At 39.9% G+C, this 18,241-nt stretch overlaps 1 protein-coding gene across 1 annotated transcript in view; it reads right to left on the bottom strand.

Moving 5' to 3' along the window:
- The window catches only part of TRPV5 (transient receptor potential cation channel subfamily V member 5), a 33,202-nt gene extending 17,261 nt beyond the window's left edge, over positions 1-15,941 (bottom strand). Inside the window, exons 1-2 of the mRNA XM_063296673.1 lie at positions 15,805-15,941; positions 1,227-1,324 (exon numbers count right to left, since the gene is read on the bottom strand). Coding sequence (XP_063152743.1) covers positions 1,227-1,324; positions 15,805-15,941 — 235 coding nt within the window. The remainder of the gene's footprint in view (positions 1-1,226; positions 1,325-15,804) is intronic.
- Positions 15,942-18,241: the final 2,300 nt, after the last annotated feature.

The following is an 18,241-nucleotide window of genomic DNA, read 5'->3' as shown; positions in this document are numbered from 1 at the left end:
TAATCCCCTCTTACTTCATGGTGATATATGTTGTATGTACGACCGTGATATTTATTAGGAATAATGATTAGGGGAATGGAATGGTAAAGAATGTATATTATATATTAATTTTTTTTTGTGAGCCAATTGCAACGAAATTTCTTTTTACTGTGCACCTTGGTGTATAGTAGAATGACAATAAAAGTTTATTCTATTCTATTTTTTTGTTCTATTCTATTTTAAAATTTGCATCTCAGTATATTTTCATATTTCATATTCTCAGACAGGGAACATTAAATATATAAAGAGGTAGGTGATTTATCTATAAATAAATTCTCTTTATAATTTTTTTTCCTATACATCCTTTTGTAATACTGATTCCAGAAAGGGGGAAAGTAAGCACCAACATTCTAGCATAGAACTCCTTTATATATTAATCTAATTTCATTGTCTAATGAATCCTCTTATTAAAAGTTCTGTTGCAAAAAAATGCACTAATTGTTGGAATATAGAGAAGTACTGATAAGGTGGCGCTGCGGGTTAAACTGCTGAGCTGTCGATCGGAAGGTCGGCGGTTCGAAACCGCGCGGCGGGGTGAGCTCCCGTTGCTCGTCCCAGCTCCTGCTCACCTAGCAGTTCGAAAACATGCAAATGTGAGTAGATCAATAGGTACCGCTTCGGCGGGAAGGTAACGGCGTTCCGAGTCGTCATGCTGGCCACATGACCCGGAAGTGTCTATGACAACGCCGGCTCCAAGGCTTAGAAACGGAGATGAGCACCGCCCCCTAGAGTCGGATTCGACTGGACTTTACGTCAAGGGAAACCTTTACCTTTACTTACTGATATGGTAAAAAGCAAGTAATGCTGAATTGTGCATGGATTACTTTGACATTCCAGAATTTTATGTGGTATCTAAGATGCATATGCAGATATGCAAAATAGGGGCATGCTTACTGACCATAGCTGGTATGGTTGGAAGAATGATGTCAGGCTGAGGACAGAGAGAGAAATATGTATACTTGTATAATCCACCAAGTGACATGGATAGAATATGGTGAATTTGTAATAAAGCTCTTAATAGAATGAATTATGTACCAACAACATAATGTGAAAGAAGAATCACATCTGCATGCACATCTGCACATACGTACTGCAGAAGATTAAAGGATGAATAGATTAATTCATTTGATTTTAATGCAGCACTTGCTAGTTCAAGAAAATTCTCTCTTCGGAACAGGTTTAACTACCTCTTTGATAAATGTCACATGAACCATCTTGGATTAATTTCCTGAGAGCCTGGATGTTGTTCTCCTTGGCAGCTACGAGAAGAGGAGATTCCCATATCCTGTAGGGGGAAAAAAATCCACCAGCAAGAAAATTACTCTTGGAGATTGAAAATTATAGCATTAACAGCAAACACAATCTTAATGAAAAGATAGGAAAGGCATGACCAGGAAGTATGCTTATAGGCTATTTGAGAAACCTGACAACAAAAAAAGAAAGCAAAAACAGTAATCAAACTGAGAGTATCAAGATTCTATCAGATTTTGGTGTTTACCCAGAATCATATGGGGGCAGCACAAGGGCAGATAAGAAAGATGCTAATTTAAAAGAGTTAGCTATAATTCTAATATAATATACTGTATAATATAGCTATGAATTGTAACAGCTATAATTTAAAAGAGTTAGGTATAAAAAGAGAGACAGTTTGGTGTAGTGGTTAAGGCATCAGGTTAAAAACCAGGAGACTGTGAGTTCTAGTCCCATCTTGAGCACAAAGCCAGATGAAAATTTTGGATTATCATGAAATGATGACAAAAAAAGGCAATATAATACCATGGAACCTGGAGAAATCTGCCTCTGAAGCTCCAAGTTCTACCAGTGCAGAGGGCAGGGATAACAAATTACCAGTCTAATTAACTTTGAGAATCTAGCAGAAGGGGATTACTGAGAGTCAATACAACTTGGACTTTTAACATCTGGAAAGGCTGTGGAGAAGATGAGAACAGAAGGTCACTTTTCTTTTAAAGAGATAAACCAAAACTACTTTCCTTTACAAGAGAACAGGATATAGCTTCCTTGAAATAAAATTAAGAAATATTTATTTATACATTCAGTTTTTACATAGGTATGACTAAAAAAAAAACTGGGCAGATAAAATAGGTTTCCACTCCTCAGCTGTGATTTCCAAAGGATATGAGAAGCCCTAAGAGTTCATACTGTAGTTAACTTTGCTTTTTGGACAAAAATAAATAATAAAACACTGATACCAAACACACATGCCATGGCTTCTTAAATGAAGAATGTTGTGTAGCATTCACAGCATGAGGTTCTTTGTCAAGGTGAACTTAAGCTGCCTCACCCAAGCCTACTAAAAACATTCACACTTTTCCTACATGACAGTGAGTTGGGGAAGAATAAGACAAAATGCAATTCTCTCCTTGAAACTAGTTTCACTATGGGTGGTGTTCATAGAGTCTGACTTCGCTACTGGTGGTTGTTATCAGCAATGGCTCCCCTCTCTGGGAAATCACCCTGCTTCCCATTCCTGAAGTCCCTTCCTCTGTGCAAAAGATTATGGGTGACGTCTGTGTATTAAGTAAGTAAAACACATGATAGGAAATATTTTATTTAGAACCAAGTTAAATGGGGAAAAGACTGCTAAGAAAATTGGTGAGGAGGCACTGATCTCACAAGGGAAATGGCACCTGGGCAGAGCAATTACTATTTCATTCCAACATATCCCTAGGGTGAACTAAAAGCCATGAATAACTAAAGCAGGCAGTAGTAAATGCCTCTCAGTCTTCTCCGGGCATCTAGTGTTCTTTGGGCCAGAGCTGTGGTGGGACCCACTGCCTGACCTCCCACAGCCTTGACACCCAATTCACATAGACCACCTCTCTTCTCCCTCTCATTGCTTATTCAGCAGTCTCCTTCTCTTTCTTCTTGTATGCTACCCATGCGTCTCCAATTATTTCTTCTCTCCTGTATGTCATCCAGAAGCTGCAGCTGCTAGAGAATGTGGTAGCCCAGGCAGTGATGGGTATGCCCCAATATTCTTAGGTGACTCTGATGCTTTGGGAGCTCCATTGGTTGCCAATGGGCTCCCCAGTGCGATTCAAGGTGCTGGATGTCACAGCTCTAGTCCTGGTTATCTGTGAAATTGCTTCCTCTGACATTCATCTACCCATCCAACTATATCTCATAGAGTCAAGTACAGTATATGCAGGTCCCATCCCTGCGGGACTGTCATCTGATGGGGCCTCGGAGGTAAGCTTTGTCCATTGCTGAACTTCGGTCTACTTCATCCCTCCTGGGCTTCCAAAAACTTGTAAACACTTTCTCTTTCAGCTGGCACAGGAGTGGGGTGCTTTATAATATGCATCATTCATGGCTTAATTATATAGATTTTGTTTTTGTAAGCATTTGGGGTTAGGGGGTGTTAAATTGTTTATTGTTAGCCACATAGCGCCTCCAGGAATGGCTGGCAAAGAAGGATAGTAAATAAACAAACACACAAGCAAACAAACCTCCTGTTTGACCTTGCCAGTGGCCAAGGACCATTTGCGTCCTGGACATTAAAAGAAATGAACACTGCAGAGGGACAATGAAGCATTTTTGCTACCATATTTTAATGGAAGAAGAGGAAGATGAGGAAGACGAGGAAGAGGAAGAAGAGGAGGAGCAGGAGGAAAGGTCCCTTGAGTCATTTACTGACTCCTTGGGGAACGCCGCTTTCACAAACGTTTTTCTTGGCAAACTATACAGCAGAGTGGTTTGCCATTGCCTTCCCCAGTCAGGGGATGAAAATTGTTTAAATAATAGATTTATTTATTTGAAAAGCAATTTATACCTGCATTTGAAAGCATAAAGGACTGTTTAGGAAAGGTGGTATTTTTAAAATTGGGGCTCTGAATCAAGAGAACAGGTAAATTCTCCCTCAAGTTGATCTTGACTCCTGGTGACTTCCTGAATACAGCCAGGCTGTTTATCCAGTAACAGTGCAGAAGTGGTTTGCCACTCTCTTCTTCTGGAATGATTTTTTTCACTACCAGTCTGTTTATGTATTTATTTGCTAGATTTATATCCTGCCTTTTCTCCAGAAGGCAGCTTACAAGGGGTTCTCCTTTCATTTTATTCCTGAAACTGCAGTTTTTGAGGTAGGTTAGAACGCAAGAGAGTGATTGACACAAAATCATTCAGTGAGTTTTCAGGATAGAACTGAATCTGGATTGCCCTAGTTCTAGTCCAGCACCATAAACACTATAACTACCTAGCACAAACTAGCCTACAGAAGTGGAATTTCCTGTTGTTTTCCCATCTGTCAAAATCCAACCTTGTTTTGCTTTCAGAGATCAGCCACAATAAACTAGAATCGCTATCTGGAGCTGGGCAAATTAAAAGAAGAGTAAAGAGTATGTACAATACACTTGGCATTAATTGCTGGAATGTTCCACCTTAGTTTTCATATGTTCTTCCAGAAAGATTTCTTTTGTATACTCACAAGTATGAGCCTTCTTCTGTTTAACTTTCTGGAATATGGCCAGACAAACTCTATGGCATCACATATAAATATAAATATCTATAAACCAGGATTTTAGTATACAATGTGACATTCTTCCTGGAGCAATTAAAATCACCTTTCCAGCTTTTAATTGCTTTTTAACGAGTTCAAAAAACCAAAACAAACATCAAGTGTACTCAGAAAACTGACAGCCTTTGGTCTGCTAAGGATGAATTCAGAGAAATACTTTACACATGACTCAACCAACTTTTTCCTCTGAAAAGTCTCATGCCCCAAAATATTGAGAGATGGAGAATATGTTGGGGAAAGATAGTTTAAGTATTAGAATAGAATAGAGACTCTCTGAAAAACAAGTCATCTTCCTTCTGTCTTCTCATAGATAACTTTTAATCCCTAATTAGGACTTAAAGAGACTTAAATATTAGACCCTGGCAATCCGCAGTGGCAGACTTGGCTACAATCAAAGATCCTTACCTGACATTCATTTCTAGACATCCTGTCAAATATTACAATTTGTATTCAAGGCAATAATAATCTCTACCCTATGTCACTGGAGTAGTTCTAAAAAGTGGAGAAGCAAGTGGGTATCTTGTTTTAAAGGAATATTGCTTTTTAAAAAAAGGCAGTAAGACTGAATTGATAAACATACAAATAAAATCTTTCACCTTGCTCTTCCTATCACTGAGAGACTTGACTCCAACACTGAAAAGATAAATTGATGGTCCCACTTAATGAACTGAAAACCCAATGTTATGTATGATTTATGAACAAGCTACTTAGGGATGTAGATTACATATGGACAATTGTAACGAAGTATGGACATTCTTCATTTAAACTGTTGAGTATGGTTTTATATGCATATATAGAGATATGAGAGAGAGAGAGATTTCTTTTTCTTGTCTTTTCTTCTTTTTCTGTTCTGTTTAATTAAAGGCCAAAACAACAACACACTCGAACTCTCACAAGTAACATCTTGTGAAATTTGAGGGTTGTAATATATAATATATAATACAGTTCAGAGTTGTATACTAGACCAAACTATGCTATATAGTTCTAAAATTAAGGGATTCATCAACAATTGTGTCTTTTCAGGGAACTCATCAATCAGTGTAATTTGCAGGCCAGGAATGAACTACATCTAGCTCCTTGTATCACATTGTCCACCCTCTGCTAGCAATTTGGTAGGCCATGGGATTTCTGTGCTCTACCAAGATCCTAATTAGCCATAATTTGCCATTTAGAAATAACCCTACATATCTAAGGTGGCCCCATAGATTCTTATCTTGTAGGTATTTCAAGAGCATCTGTGAAAGTGAATAGGTTACCAGTTATAATAGCTATAAAACCTCAAATAAATAAAAGTAATTGTACTGATGAGTTACTAATTATAGAAACTATGGACAGTTCCTGTTTGATGCTGGCATTCTTCTTCCCTCCCCCAGGGGTAATCCGTAATCAGATTTATGAAGAACGATTGTATCTGAAACTCATCTACTGCTATAATTACCTTGTCTGGAAAAAAATAAGATTGGTCATTTGGAAGACCTTTCAAATAAAGAATTGGAATATCCTATGCAAAAATTCAAACTGGTAATGTAAGAGTCTAAAAGAATATTATGCTTCTTAAACTCTTAAAATGGAATTAATTCAGCCAAAGATTTTTCCCCCCCATGTTTACAGAATACTTCAGAGAATGCTTAGAAAGGTGGACTTCCAATAGCAAACTGAAGACAGCTCCGTGAAAAGAGGAGCCAACGACTGCAACTGAATGAAGAGCCTGCGAGTGGACTGGCTCTTTGTAATTCCTCTCTGGACAAGGAGGGGACTTGAGATTGCCCACAAGTGCTCCATAGAGTTGCTCCTCACAAGGAGACTGCAAGAGAGTGGTCTCCAGTGAGTTTAGAGCTTGTTAACTGCTTTTCAGCTATTAGGGACCTTTGGATCTACAAGTCTGAAAACTCTGGCTGAGTTTCCTTCAATCCTTAGAGAAAGAAGTTTTAAATACAAGTTTAAGGATTTTCTTTTAAAATTCTGAAATAAACAGCAAAAGGTTGATTAAAACATTGATTTTAGAAAGTTATAAATGGACTAAGGGTCCAGATAAATTTAAAATAAGATTTTGGAATTAATTATAAAGAATCCTTCCTGTGGGAAAGTGCTTTTGTTTTGAATTCTTAAAAAAACATAAGAGTTTAAAAATTGGACACTAGAGGAAAGTAGAAGGAACTAAAGATTACAATTAAAGGAGAGAACACTCAGACTCAACTTACTAATACAGAATGAAGCAAAACTATTTATTTATTTATTTATTTATTTTCTATCATGCCTTTATTATTTTTATAAATAACTCAAGGCAGCTAAAATACATAATATTCCTTCCTCCTGCTATTTTCCCCACAACAACCACCCTGTGAGGTGGGTTGGGCTGAGAGAAGGTGACTGGCCCAAGGTCACACAGCTGGCTTTCATGCCTAGGGTGGGACTAGAACTCTCCTGCTACACCTGATTGGCTCTTGGGCTGAGAGAGAGGGACTGGCCCAAGCTTACCCAGCTGGCTTTCATGCCTAAGGCAGGACTAGAACTCTTAATCTCCTAGTTTTTAGCCCGTTGCCTTAACCACTACACCAAACTGGCTATTTTAACATTGGACATATTGAAGGCTATTTTTGAAGAATGGACCCAGAAATTAATTTTAAGAGTGTCTGCCTCTATAGATAGACTGTGTTTAAAAGATGCTATGGAAGAGGAACAAGTATTACCTGACATGATTGAACTGAAAGTGGATTTAAAAATGACAGGCTAGAAGAATGAAATGAAAAAAGATGTTATTCTAGACATCAAAAGAAACTGGCTGATGTCTTAATAATTAAAAGGGATATACAAATAACAAACCAAGAGAGTGACCTGGAGAATTTTCTTCTATTGGATTTACAAAAGAGGCTTGTTAAAGCTTTGAAGAATTTTGTTAGAAGGGACAACAAAAAAATGAAAAGAAATCAAGTTCTAGGACATTATTTGAAGGGACTAAAGTTTAAGTTTGTTAGAAGTAAAAGGAAGAAATACAAAGTTGGTTTATTTGATCAAGATTAAAATAGATACGTTGTTATCTCTGGTAACCTTAATGGAATTTTGCTGACATCAGGACTGAAGTGATGCATTATGGATATTTTTATAGATAAGAGATGGGATATGGGAAGAAGAGATCATTTGTTTCATTTTAAGAAGTGAAAAGTTAATAGAATTGTTTATACTTGTTGTGATACAGGGGGAAGTAACTTCTTTATATATTTCTTTTCTTTTTCTTTACTATAGTCTTGTTTTTTCTTTCTTTTCTATTTTCCTTTCTATTTTTTCTTTTTTCCTTTTCTGCACCTTCTATTTTTCTTTTAATTTTTTTTAGTTTGTACTAGTTTTTATTGTTGTAAATTGTAATCTTTAATAAAATTACTATATAAAAAAGAGAATGCTTGGAAAGGCCAGCTATCAACTTCTTTATGGAAGTATAAAATGATAGAAGAGACACTTATACATATGACATAGACTTTTCTTATTATTGTCTCATTTTGGTCTAATATCCCTGTTTGTTATTTCAGAAAGAGATCAATGTGTTATTAAATCATATACTGAAAACTGGGAGTTTATTTTGTTGTGATGGAAGCGTAGTACAGTTCCAGATTTACTGTCTTGGACTGATATATGTTTGCTCTTTAATTATAAACTGTCTCTCTATTGACATAATGGAACGACTGATCAACATTATTCCATGTGGTTAAGGTTTATTGTTATGTTTAACATCTGAGCTATTTTATATGTATTATAACATGTATTGGCTTTGTTTTTTCATTTTTTTTCTTTTTTATATCATTTTGTTTTTTTCCCATTTTTTGAATACTGAAGTAACAAATGTGTTTTAAAAATAGGATAACTGGAATCCAACATCATCTCATATAATGCAATTATTTGCAACTATGCATTAGTTGTGATATGGGGTTGTACTGAAACATGTACAGAACACTGAGTGTTACTTTTATAAATTACTCCTATAAATTTTGCAGTAACAGCATCTCCCAAGGAACATGACATCATTATATCACATGTGTCCTTTTTTACAACCTTAGTTGATGGGAAAAGAAAATAAACAACTGAATCTGGATGTCAACATGTAAAGTTGAGTAACTTATAGGTATTTCAGTTGCTCCCATTGTGGAGAAACAGTGGCATTCAGGTCCCATTCATGAGAAGAACTTTTTAGAAATCCATTTCAGGACTATATATCTAGATTCTCTGACCTGGCACCCTCCATGAGTCAGGACTACATTTCCCAACTTTTATCATCTCTACACATTTGGAATTGCCACATTTGAGAGGGTTGTTCTGTACAGGTAGTCCTTGTTTAGCAACCACAATTAGGATTGGCAACTTGGTCATTAAGTAGTCAAGTAAAACTGCAACTGTGCTTATGATCTTACTTCAGTTTTCCTTTGCTTTACAGACCTGAGAAGGTCATAGTGCAAGGACTGTGAATGGTCATATATGAGGCAATCACTAAGTGAGGTCTACCTGTAGTATGATTGTTTGCACTCTTCAAATCAAAAGACACAAAACCACAAAACCGAGGACAGAATGCGGAGTAAATAGATGGAGATATACTGTATATGTGACCTTGTTGGGGACAGTAGAGGCATAGTACCTCAGTGCAGTATAGGCCAATATATTTTGATATATTGTTTGCAAGTAACGCTAGTTTAAATGGACCTTGATCTAATCCTGCAAGGCATAGGGTGTACTCAGATCACTTAAATATCAGGGCATGGCTAATTAGTGTTAGCTGATCCTGAATTTGCATTTTAAATGAGATTTCTAGTAAAAATAATCTAATTTTAAAATCTCACCACAAATAAAAATAATGTGCTTAATATTTATGATGGAAATTATCCTTAATAAAGGAGCTAATGTGTGGTGACTTCAGCAAAGGATCGTTACCTTGTCGTGGTGCTGGAACTTGAGCACCTCAATGATGCCATGAGCTAAACCGTGAAGGGACACCCAAGACGGGAAGGTCATGACAGAGAGGTCAGACTAAACGCGATCCCTGGGGAAGGTAATGGCAACCCACCCCAGTATTCTTGCCGTGAAAACTAAATGGATCAGTACAACCAGAGATATGTCGATATACCATCGGAAGATGAGACCCCCAGGTCGGAAGGTGGTCAAAATGCTACTGGGGAGGAACAGAGGATGAGCTCAACTAGCCCCAGACGTGATGACGCAGCTAGCTCAAACCCGAAAGGACGGCTAGCGGCCGACGGTGCTGGTGGTGAACGGCGAATCCGATGTTCTAAGGATCAACACACCATTGGAACCTGGAATGTAAGATCTATGAGCCAGGGCAAATTGGATGTGGTTATTGGTGAGATGTCAAGATTAAAGATAGACATTTTGGGTGTCAGTGAACTGAAGTGGACTGGAATGGGCCACTTCACATCAAATGACCACCAGATCTACTACTGTGGACAAGAGGACCACAGAAGAAATGGAGTAGCCTTCATAATTAATAGTAAAGTGGCTAAAGCAGTGCTTGGATACAATCCAAAAAACGATAGAATGATCTCAATTCGAATTCAGGGCAAGCCATCTAACATCACAGTGATCCAAATATACTCCCCAACCACAGATGCTGAAGAAGCTGAAGTAGAGCAGTTCTATGAGGATCTTGGAATTTTGCCAAGACAACTCAATGTGCATAACAAACACCCTCTTCCAGCAACCTAAGAGACAGCTTTATACATGGACTTCACCAGATGGACAACACTGAAATCAGATTGACTACATCCTTTGCAGCCAAAGGTGGCGGACATCTATACAGTCGGTAAAAACAAGACCTGGAGCTGACTGTAGTTCCGATCACGAACTTCTTCTTGCACAATTTAGGATCAGACTAAAGAGATTAGGGAAGACCCACAGATCAGCTAGATATGAGCTCACTAATATTCCTAAGGAATATGCAGTGGAGGTGAAGAATAGATTTAAGGGATTGGACTTAGTAGATAGGGTCCTGGAAGAACTATGGACAGAAGTCTGCAACATTGTTCAGGAGGCAGCAACAAAATACATCCCAAAGAAAGAGAAAACCAAGAAGGCAAAATGGCTGTCTGCTGAGACACTAGAAGTAGCCCAAGAAAGAAGGAAAGCAAAAGGCAACAGTGATAGGGGGAGATATGCCCAATTAAATGCAAAATTCCAGAGGTTAGCCAGAAGAGATAAGGAATTATTTTTAAACAAGCAATGCGTGGAAGTGGAAGAAGACAATAGAATAGGAAGGACAAGAGACCTCTTCCAGAAAATTAGAAACATCGGAGGTAAATTCCAGGCCAAAATGGGTATGATCAAAAACAAAGATGGCAAGGACCTAACAGAAGAAGAAGAGATCAAGAAAAGGTGGCAAGAATATACAGAAGACCTGTATAGGAAGGATAACAATATCGGGGATAGCTTTGATGGTGTGGTCAGTGAGCTAGAGCCAGACATCCTGAAGAGTGAGGTTGAATGGGCCTTAAGAAGCATTGCTAATAACAAGGCAGCAGGAGATGACGGCATCCCAGCTGAACTGTTCAAAATCTTGCGAGATGATGCGTTCGAGGTAATGCATGCTATATGCCAGCAAATTTGGAAAAGACAAGAATGGCCATCAGATTGGAAAAAATCAACTTATATCCCCATACCAAAAAAGGGAAACACTACAGAATGTTCAAACTATTGAACAGTGGCACTCATTTCACATGCCAGTAAGGTAATGCTCAAGATCCTGCAAGGTAGACCTCAGCAATTCATGGAGCGAGAATTGCCAGATGTACAAGCTGGGTTTAGAAAAGGCAGAGGAACTAGGGACCAAATTGCCAATATCCGATGGATAATGGAAAAGGCCAGGGAGTTTCAGAAAAACATCTATTTCTGTTTTATTGACTATTCTAAAGCCTTTGACTGTGTGGACCATAACAAATTGTGGCAAGTTCTTAGTGGTATGGGGATACCAAGTCATTTTGTCTGCCTCTTGAAGAATCTGTATAACGACCAAGCAGCAACAGTCAGAACAGACCATGGAACAACGGACTGGTTTAAGATTGGGAAAGGAGTACGGCAGGGCTGTATACTCTCACCCTACCTATTCAACTTGTAAGCAGAACACATCATGCGACATGCTGGGCTTGAGGAATCCAAGGCTGGAGTTAAAATCGCTGGAAGAAACATTAACCATCTCAGATATGCAGATGATACCACTTTGATGGCTGAAAGCGAAGAGGAACTGAGGAGCCTTATGATGAAGGTGAAAGAAGAAAGTGCAAAAGCTGGCTTGCAGCTAAACCTCAAAAAAACCAAGATTATGGCAACCAGTTTGATTGATAACTGGCAAATAGAGGGAGAAAATGTAGAGGCAGTGAAAGACTTTGTATTTCTAGGTGCAAAGATTACTACAGATGCTGACTGCAGTCAGGAAATCAGAAGATGCTTAATCCTTGGGAGAAGAGCAATGACCAATCTCGATAAAATAGTTAAGAGCAGAGACATCACACTGACAACAAAGGTCCGCATAGTTAAAGCAATGGTGTTCCCTGTAGTAACATATGGCTGTGAGAGCTGGACCATAAGGAAGGCTGAGAGAAGGAAGATCGATGCTTTTGAACTGTGGTGTTGGAGGAAAATTCTGAGAGTGCCTTGGACTGCCAGAAGATCAAGCCAGTCCATCCTCCAGGAAATTAAGCCAGACTGCTCACTTGAGGGAATGATATTAAAGGCAAAACTGAAATACTTTGGCCACATAATGAGAAGACAGGACATCCTGGAGAAGATGCTGATGCTAGGGAGAGTGGAGGGCAAAAGGAAGAGGGGCCAACCAAGGGCAAGGTGGATGGATGATATTCTAGAGGTGACGGACTCGTCCCTGGGGGAGCTGGGGGTGTTGACGACCGACAGGAAGCTCTGGCGTGGGTGGTCCATGAAGTCACAAAGAGTCAGAAGCGACTGAACGAATAAACAACAAAAAAATGTGTGGTGAATTGGAAAGACCTGGAGTTTTTCTCATAGTCTTCCTTTTACATCTGACACCTGTCTGGAATACCCCAACCCATGCCTTCATGTTTCATCAACTAGGTTAAATGTTCATGATAATAATTAGAACAGTGTAAGTAGCAACTTTAGCAGCCATATGTTTTACACGGATCTCGCCACATCTTTCAGAAGGAAAACTGAGAACAGAATTAGCAATTCAAAGAGACATGGGATTACTATCATTTCCAAGTCCACAATGTTTTCCATTGGGCAATACAATTACTTTCAACAGCTTTACCATATAGAGATAAGCCCAGTGTAAATATATACCAAGACTCACAAGTTTAAATCTCATTCCCTCAGGAGCCATCAGTTGTTATCCACGTGTAATAATTATCACTAAAGGGCAAACTGAATTTACTGAATTACAGATAAAAGCATCTCCCTTTCTCTAGGCAAATTCCAGGCTGATCCAGCTCTAAAGAATAAAGCAGTTGATTCTATGCTTGCAATTACCCCGGGCTCTTCATTTTAATAACCTTGTAAACAATTCAAATGGAAACCAAAAGCATAGTCAAATCTGGAGGAGAGGACTCGCCCATATCAAAATCTTTGTAAACTAATTCAAATGCCTGGTATCGCCAAGTATGCAACGGAATCTACATCTGTAGGAAAGTAATGATTTTATTGCCCCAAGTGTGGAGTTAACTGCATAACTCTTGGCTTTGGCTTTGCATTAGGCAGACCATCCCAAACTCACAACAATACAATTCACACAGCACGTTATAGCGCTGTACTGTGTATAAGCAACAATGATTCAAGTTGCCTACCTTTGGCCTGGTAAAGTGCATTAGTTCATACCATAGGTGGAGAAATAAAATTTGGAGTGGAGGCACGGAGGTGCCAAAAATAATAGTTGTCTAAAGTCTAGCATTTTGCAAATTCATTCTACTTCGTGTGTAGTAGACCAGTTTTAAAGGACTCAAGAATTCTATTATACAATGGTATCCTGATTTGAAACGTGAAATTGCTTTGAATTATACCTGTGTAGAATAGCAGCCAAAAATAATGGCCAGGAAAAAGGTCAAATCAGTTCAATGGGATTTAATTTTGAGATGATATGAACAGGAATAGGCTGAAACACACACATACACCCAATACCTATGTCTTTAAAGTGGTACAGAACTTCAGAAGAGACCATTAGCCTGTAAGCAAAGAAGACTTACATCAGTGGATTCACAGCCTTTAATAGTGCAATTCATGAATCACGGTATTAATTGCTAGCTCAATTCAGGATCTGCCTCAGATTAGTAATCCCAAATGCACTGAAGTCAGGAATATAAGCTTTGCAGTTCCTATTAAGTAATGAATTCCTTACTCATTACTTAACTGATTATTAAGCCTAGACATTTTTATACCTGAGCAGAAATGCAAATTTAAATTTCAACCAATTACAAAATGGCCCATTCCAAAATGGGAATGGGAATTATTTCAAAAGCCAAACTGTAGCTAAAAGCATCACACTGAATGGTCTAACTCTAATATCTATATTAGTTGTAAGCTTCCCTGACTTTTCCATGTTCCCTTGCCTATATATTGTATTTAAAGCCATTTTTTAGCATAGAAATATTTAAAATCTGATTAACCTTATTCTATCCCAGCTACTGGATGAATGGAAGCTTTCTGGAAAATACTAACACTTCAATAATACTCCAAGCCTGAAATATCCCAACAACTACCGCCTATGTACCCAGAGAGGTCACTCAGGTGCAGTGGCTACTTTGGATAACCAATATATGATGTCATATGTTGTCTTTGTAAGCAGCCTTCCCCAAACTGGTGTTTTCCAATTGTGTAAGACAGATTTTTTTTCTAATTCTCAACTAATGTTGGCCATGAAGGCCCACCCACTTTGGCCGATGTAGATTTTTAACTGGTTTTATTCATACCAAAGTTTCTAACATGACTCCAAAAGATGCTTTCACAAGAAGTTTGAACTTGTGTTTCATCCACTTTCTGATGTGATTCCATCAAGTACCAAAAATTTATGTTCAATTCAAAATACGTTTTCCTCCATCCTCTGGACTTATATTACATTCCCACCCATCAGTTGAGTTGGGAGAGAAAAGGCATAATCATTCAGAGTGTTCTTTTGCACAAACCAATTTCTTGGGATTTGGAAACTATGCAAAGACACAGCCCCATAAAAGATCTGCACTTGGGTTGTGGCTGCTTTTCCAAATGCAAATAATGTTCATGAAATGCCTGAGATACCCTTATAAACATTACATGCAATAAATACTTTGAAATCCAGGATGAAACTGTCTACCAGTTCTGTATGGACAACCACTGGCATCACTGTAAAGCTTTGACCATGAAGCAAGGGTCACTCTGGCGATTACAAACTTGTTTTATAAAAATGTTGATAAACCAGTCCAGAGCTCATTCTTTTATAAGCAACAGTAAGAGAGTCATCTAAGGCAATTGATTTGGGACAGTGCTAAGCAGTTGTTCAGTTCAGATTCTTTGATATTGTGACTGTAATCCAAAGTGATCAATCTGGAAGTAAGCGTTCTTAAGGTCAGTGGGGCTTATTCCCAGATAGATGTGTATCAGATTGCTCCTAAAGCATTTGCATGCCTGAACAGATTTTTGATGCAGCCCCAGCACATCACAAGGATCACCTCTGCAACATCAGGTTTTGGAGACAAGTTGGCAGAAAGCTTTGCTATTGCAAAGGTTTCATTCTGTCAGTGTTACAAGACTCTTCATTCGCTTTCCCTGGTGCAAGAATGACCTGGCTTCAGAGATGCAATTACAGCCTTGGGCCAGAGCAGCTGTGGCCAGAGAAGGACTCATCCAGATCCAAAGAGGAAGAGCAGGATCAGAATCCTGACTTGAACGATTTGCACAGAGAGGGGGTGTCGTTTCTGAGCGCTCCCCCAGGTAACAACGAACAAAGAAAGAAGCCAGCCTTCAAGGAAAAAAAGTTTTTTTTTAACCTGGAAATCGTCAAAAAAGAGAAAGTTTAACGTCCCTATCGTTTCTCTCCTGCGCTAGCTAGCTTTCCAGATGCAGGAAGATACAACGGTTGAGGCTTCGTCGGTGGGAGAGGAGGCGCGCGTGCGGGCAGGGGGTGCCGCAGCCTGGAGTGCGCTATCCTGCCCAAGTGTTCGTTTGCCGGCGTGACTTGATTTCTGAGAGCCGCCCGCGCAAACGCAGCAGCAGCAGCCCAACCCAAAGCCCGCTTTTACCTTTTCAGCTGCAGCAGGTATATCTCGTCCCAGCTCTGCTGCCCGCCCTTGGTTTGGAGAAAGAGCTGTAAGCTGCAACTCAGCCTCTTCCACAGAGCGCCCAAGCGGCCGTTCGCATCAGGCGCGGGCACCCCCATGGCTCTGCTTTCTCTCCCTCCTTCCGCCCTCCCGGTTGGCAGCGCGACTGAAGCAGCAGAAGCCGCCCCCCTCACAGCACCCTGGCGCCAGAGTGGCTTGCGTTGCCCACTCGCTCAGGCTAATGGCGCTGCCCTGAGCCGCGACGACGACGACTCTGCCGGGTAAAGGAGAGAAAGAGCCGTCTTCGCCCGTGCGGCTTATCCCGCGCGCCCGGTCCCCTCGCCAGCCCTTCGCTCCTTTTCCCTCTCGGCGTCGGGGTTCTCCGCCAGAGTCACGCTTGTCGCCGGGATCCTGGCCGAGGCAAATATAGGGACAGGCGCTGGAGAAGGCGGGGCAAAGCGTGACGCGCGCTTTTCCCCCTCCTTCCCCAGAGTGGCCCTGGGTCGAAGAGTTCCTCTAGTCAGTCGGCTGTACCTCCCGGGGCTCGCCAGTGTCGGAGGTTGCCCAGCTGCCTCCTCGCAGCCCCTGGGGGAGAACTAGCACCCGCGGCCATGAAGAACTTTCTCAGCTACCAGAAGATGGGCTGGGGACAAAGTGCAGAACTGGCCCGAAGCGTTCATCCAGCTGGTTCCAGAGTGGAGGACTAGGCTGGAACGAGCTGCAAAAACCCCAAGGACTGCTAGAGTTGTCCGCATCTCTTTGGGCTATCCCGGGTTTGGCAGCCCAGATATAGGACCCCTAACTGGGTGACCTTCAGCTCTGGCACCTCACTCTTCTGGGGGGCCAGTCCTCCTCACCCATCTTTCTGGAAGATAAAAGAAAGGGGGGGGCATAGCAAGGAAAAGGGAAAGACAACTTCTTGCAGGAAGAACCTGCCTTGAGAAATGGGAACCAAATTCCATATGCAACAGCAAAGCTGGTGGCTCTTTCCAAGAGCAACCACTACTTCCGCCCAGCACATGCCTCACCTTCTCCCTTCCCCAGACTATTATGCCCAGCAAATATAGTCCTCCAAAGAATAGTACAATGATGGTAAACCAGCTGACCAGATAGACAACTTCTGCTTCCTCTTTTTAGTTATTCTCCTGCCCCCTCCCTGTAAGGATGTAAGAGCTGGGTGGTTGACCCCTTCAAAGATAGATAGATAGATAGATAGATAGATAGATAGATAGATAGATAGATAGATAGATAGATAGATAGATAGATAGATTATCTATCATATATCTATCTATCAATCTATCATCTATCTATAATTTTTATTGAAATTTTTTTGCAAACTTAAAAGTTACAGAAAAAGTAAACAAGTGTAGATCCAGAAAAAAGAAAGGAAAAAAGAAATATTTAAAGAAGCGATTTCCTATCTTCATAGCAGCAGTTACAAACAATACTGTTTCTGCCTCCCAAATTACCTAACACCCTTCAGTCTACTTCTCAAAGGGAGAGGACAGGTGAAGGGGTCAGAGGCAGCACTGGCTGCTCCATGCAATCTTCCTGCCTTTGCCTAATTATTGCTTCTTTACTGCCTATTCCTCCTTTTCAATTCTGCATTGTACAATCTTATTTTCTCCAGATGGCTGAAGCAGCAAAGGGAACATACACGGGCAGCTATGAGCCACTATCATTGTAGAGTTTACTATCTCTGTAATCTATGAATGGTAATAAAATGTTTGCTTTCTTGCAGTTACTTCTTGAACCTGGCTCTAGGCTGACTTGGAAATTTTAATTTGTAATAATGGGTCTGTGGTTAGAAGTACAGAAACTTGCTAGTGAAGTAAGAACATTGCACAAGCCTGTGTCCTGAGGGTATGCCTGTACACTGTGTGAACCTCTTAGTTAGTGGGATGTGTGCAACTTATGATGGCTTGAAAGATGGTTTTTAGATTAGAAATCTTAGCTTGCATAAGATTTCTGCTTAGAATAAACCTGAACATTGGGTTTGTGGCATACTGTTCAATGTCCGACAAAAGTGACTGCATGGTTACCAAAGGTTGTAACAGCCTACACATACCCTGTCAAATTAGAAAACATGTGAAAGCTTTGATTGACCAAAGCCATGATGAATTGCAGAAGCTGGTATATGGGCCTCTCTGATGATGACCATAGCATATTGAAGACTGTGGCCTGAAATAAAAGAAGAGGAATAAATGGTAACAAGCACAAATTAGATTAAATTAGATTAAATTAGATTAAATTAAATTAAATTAAATTAAATAGGAAGGAAGGAAGGAAGGAAGGAAGGAAACATTAAACATTTATGAACTGAAAAGAAAAGGAAAGAATGTTATAGAACTGAAGTAAGGTGGTCTGCATGCATAGACTGGAGATTTTTAATTAGATTTTTACAGCACTACAATCATGT

The sequence above is a fragment of the Candoia aspera genome, chromosome 2 (assembly GCF_035149785.1).
Source record: "Candoia aspera isolate rCanAsp1 chromosome 2, rCanAsp1.hap2, whole genome shotgun sequence".
Taxonomy (NCBI): Eukaryota; Metazoa; Chordata; class Lepidosauria; order Squamata; family Boidae; genus Candoia; species Candoia aspera.
Note: the sequence above shows the minus strand (reverse complement) of the source record. Positions and strands in the feature narration are given on the sequence as shown.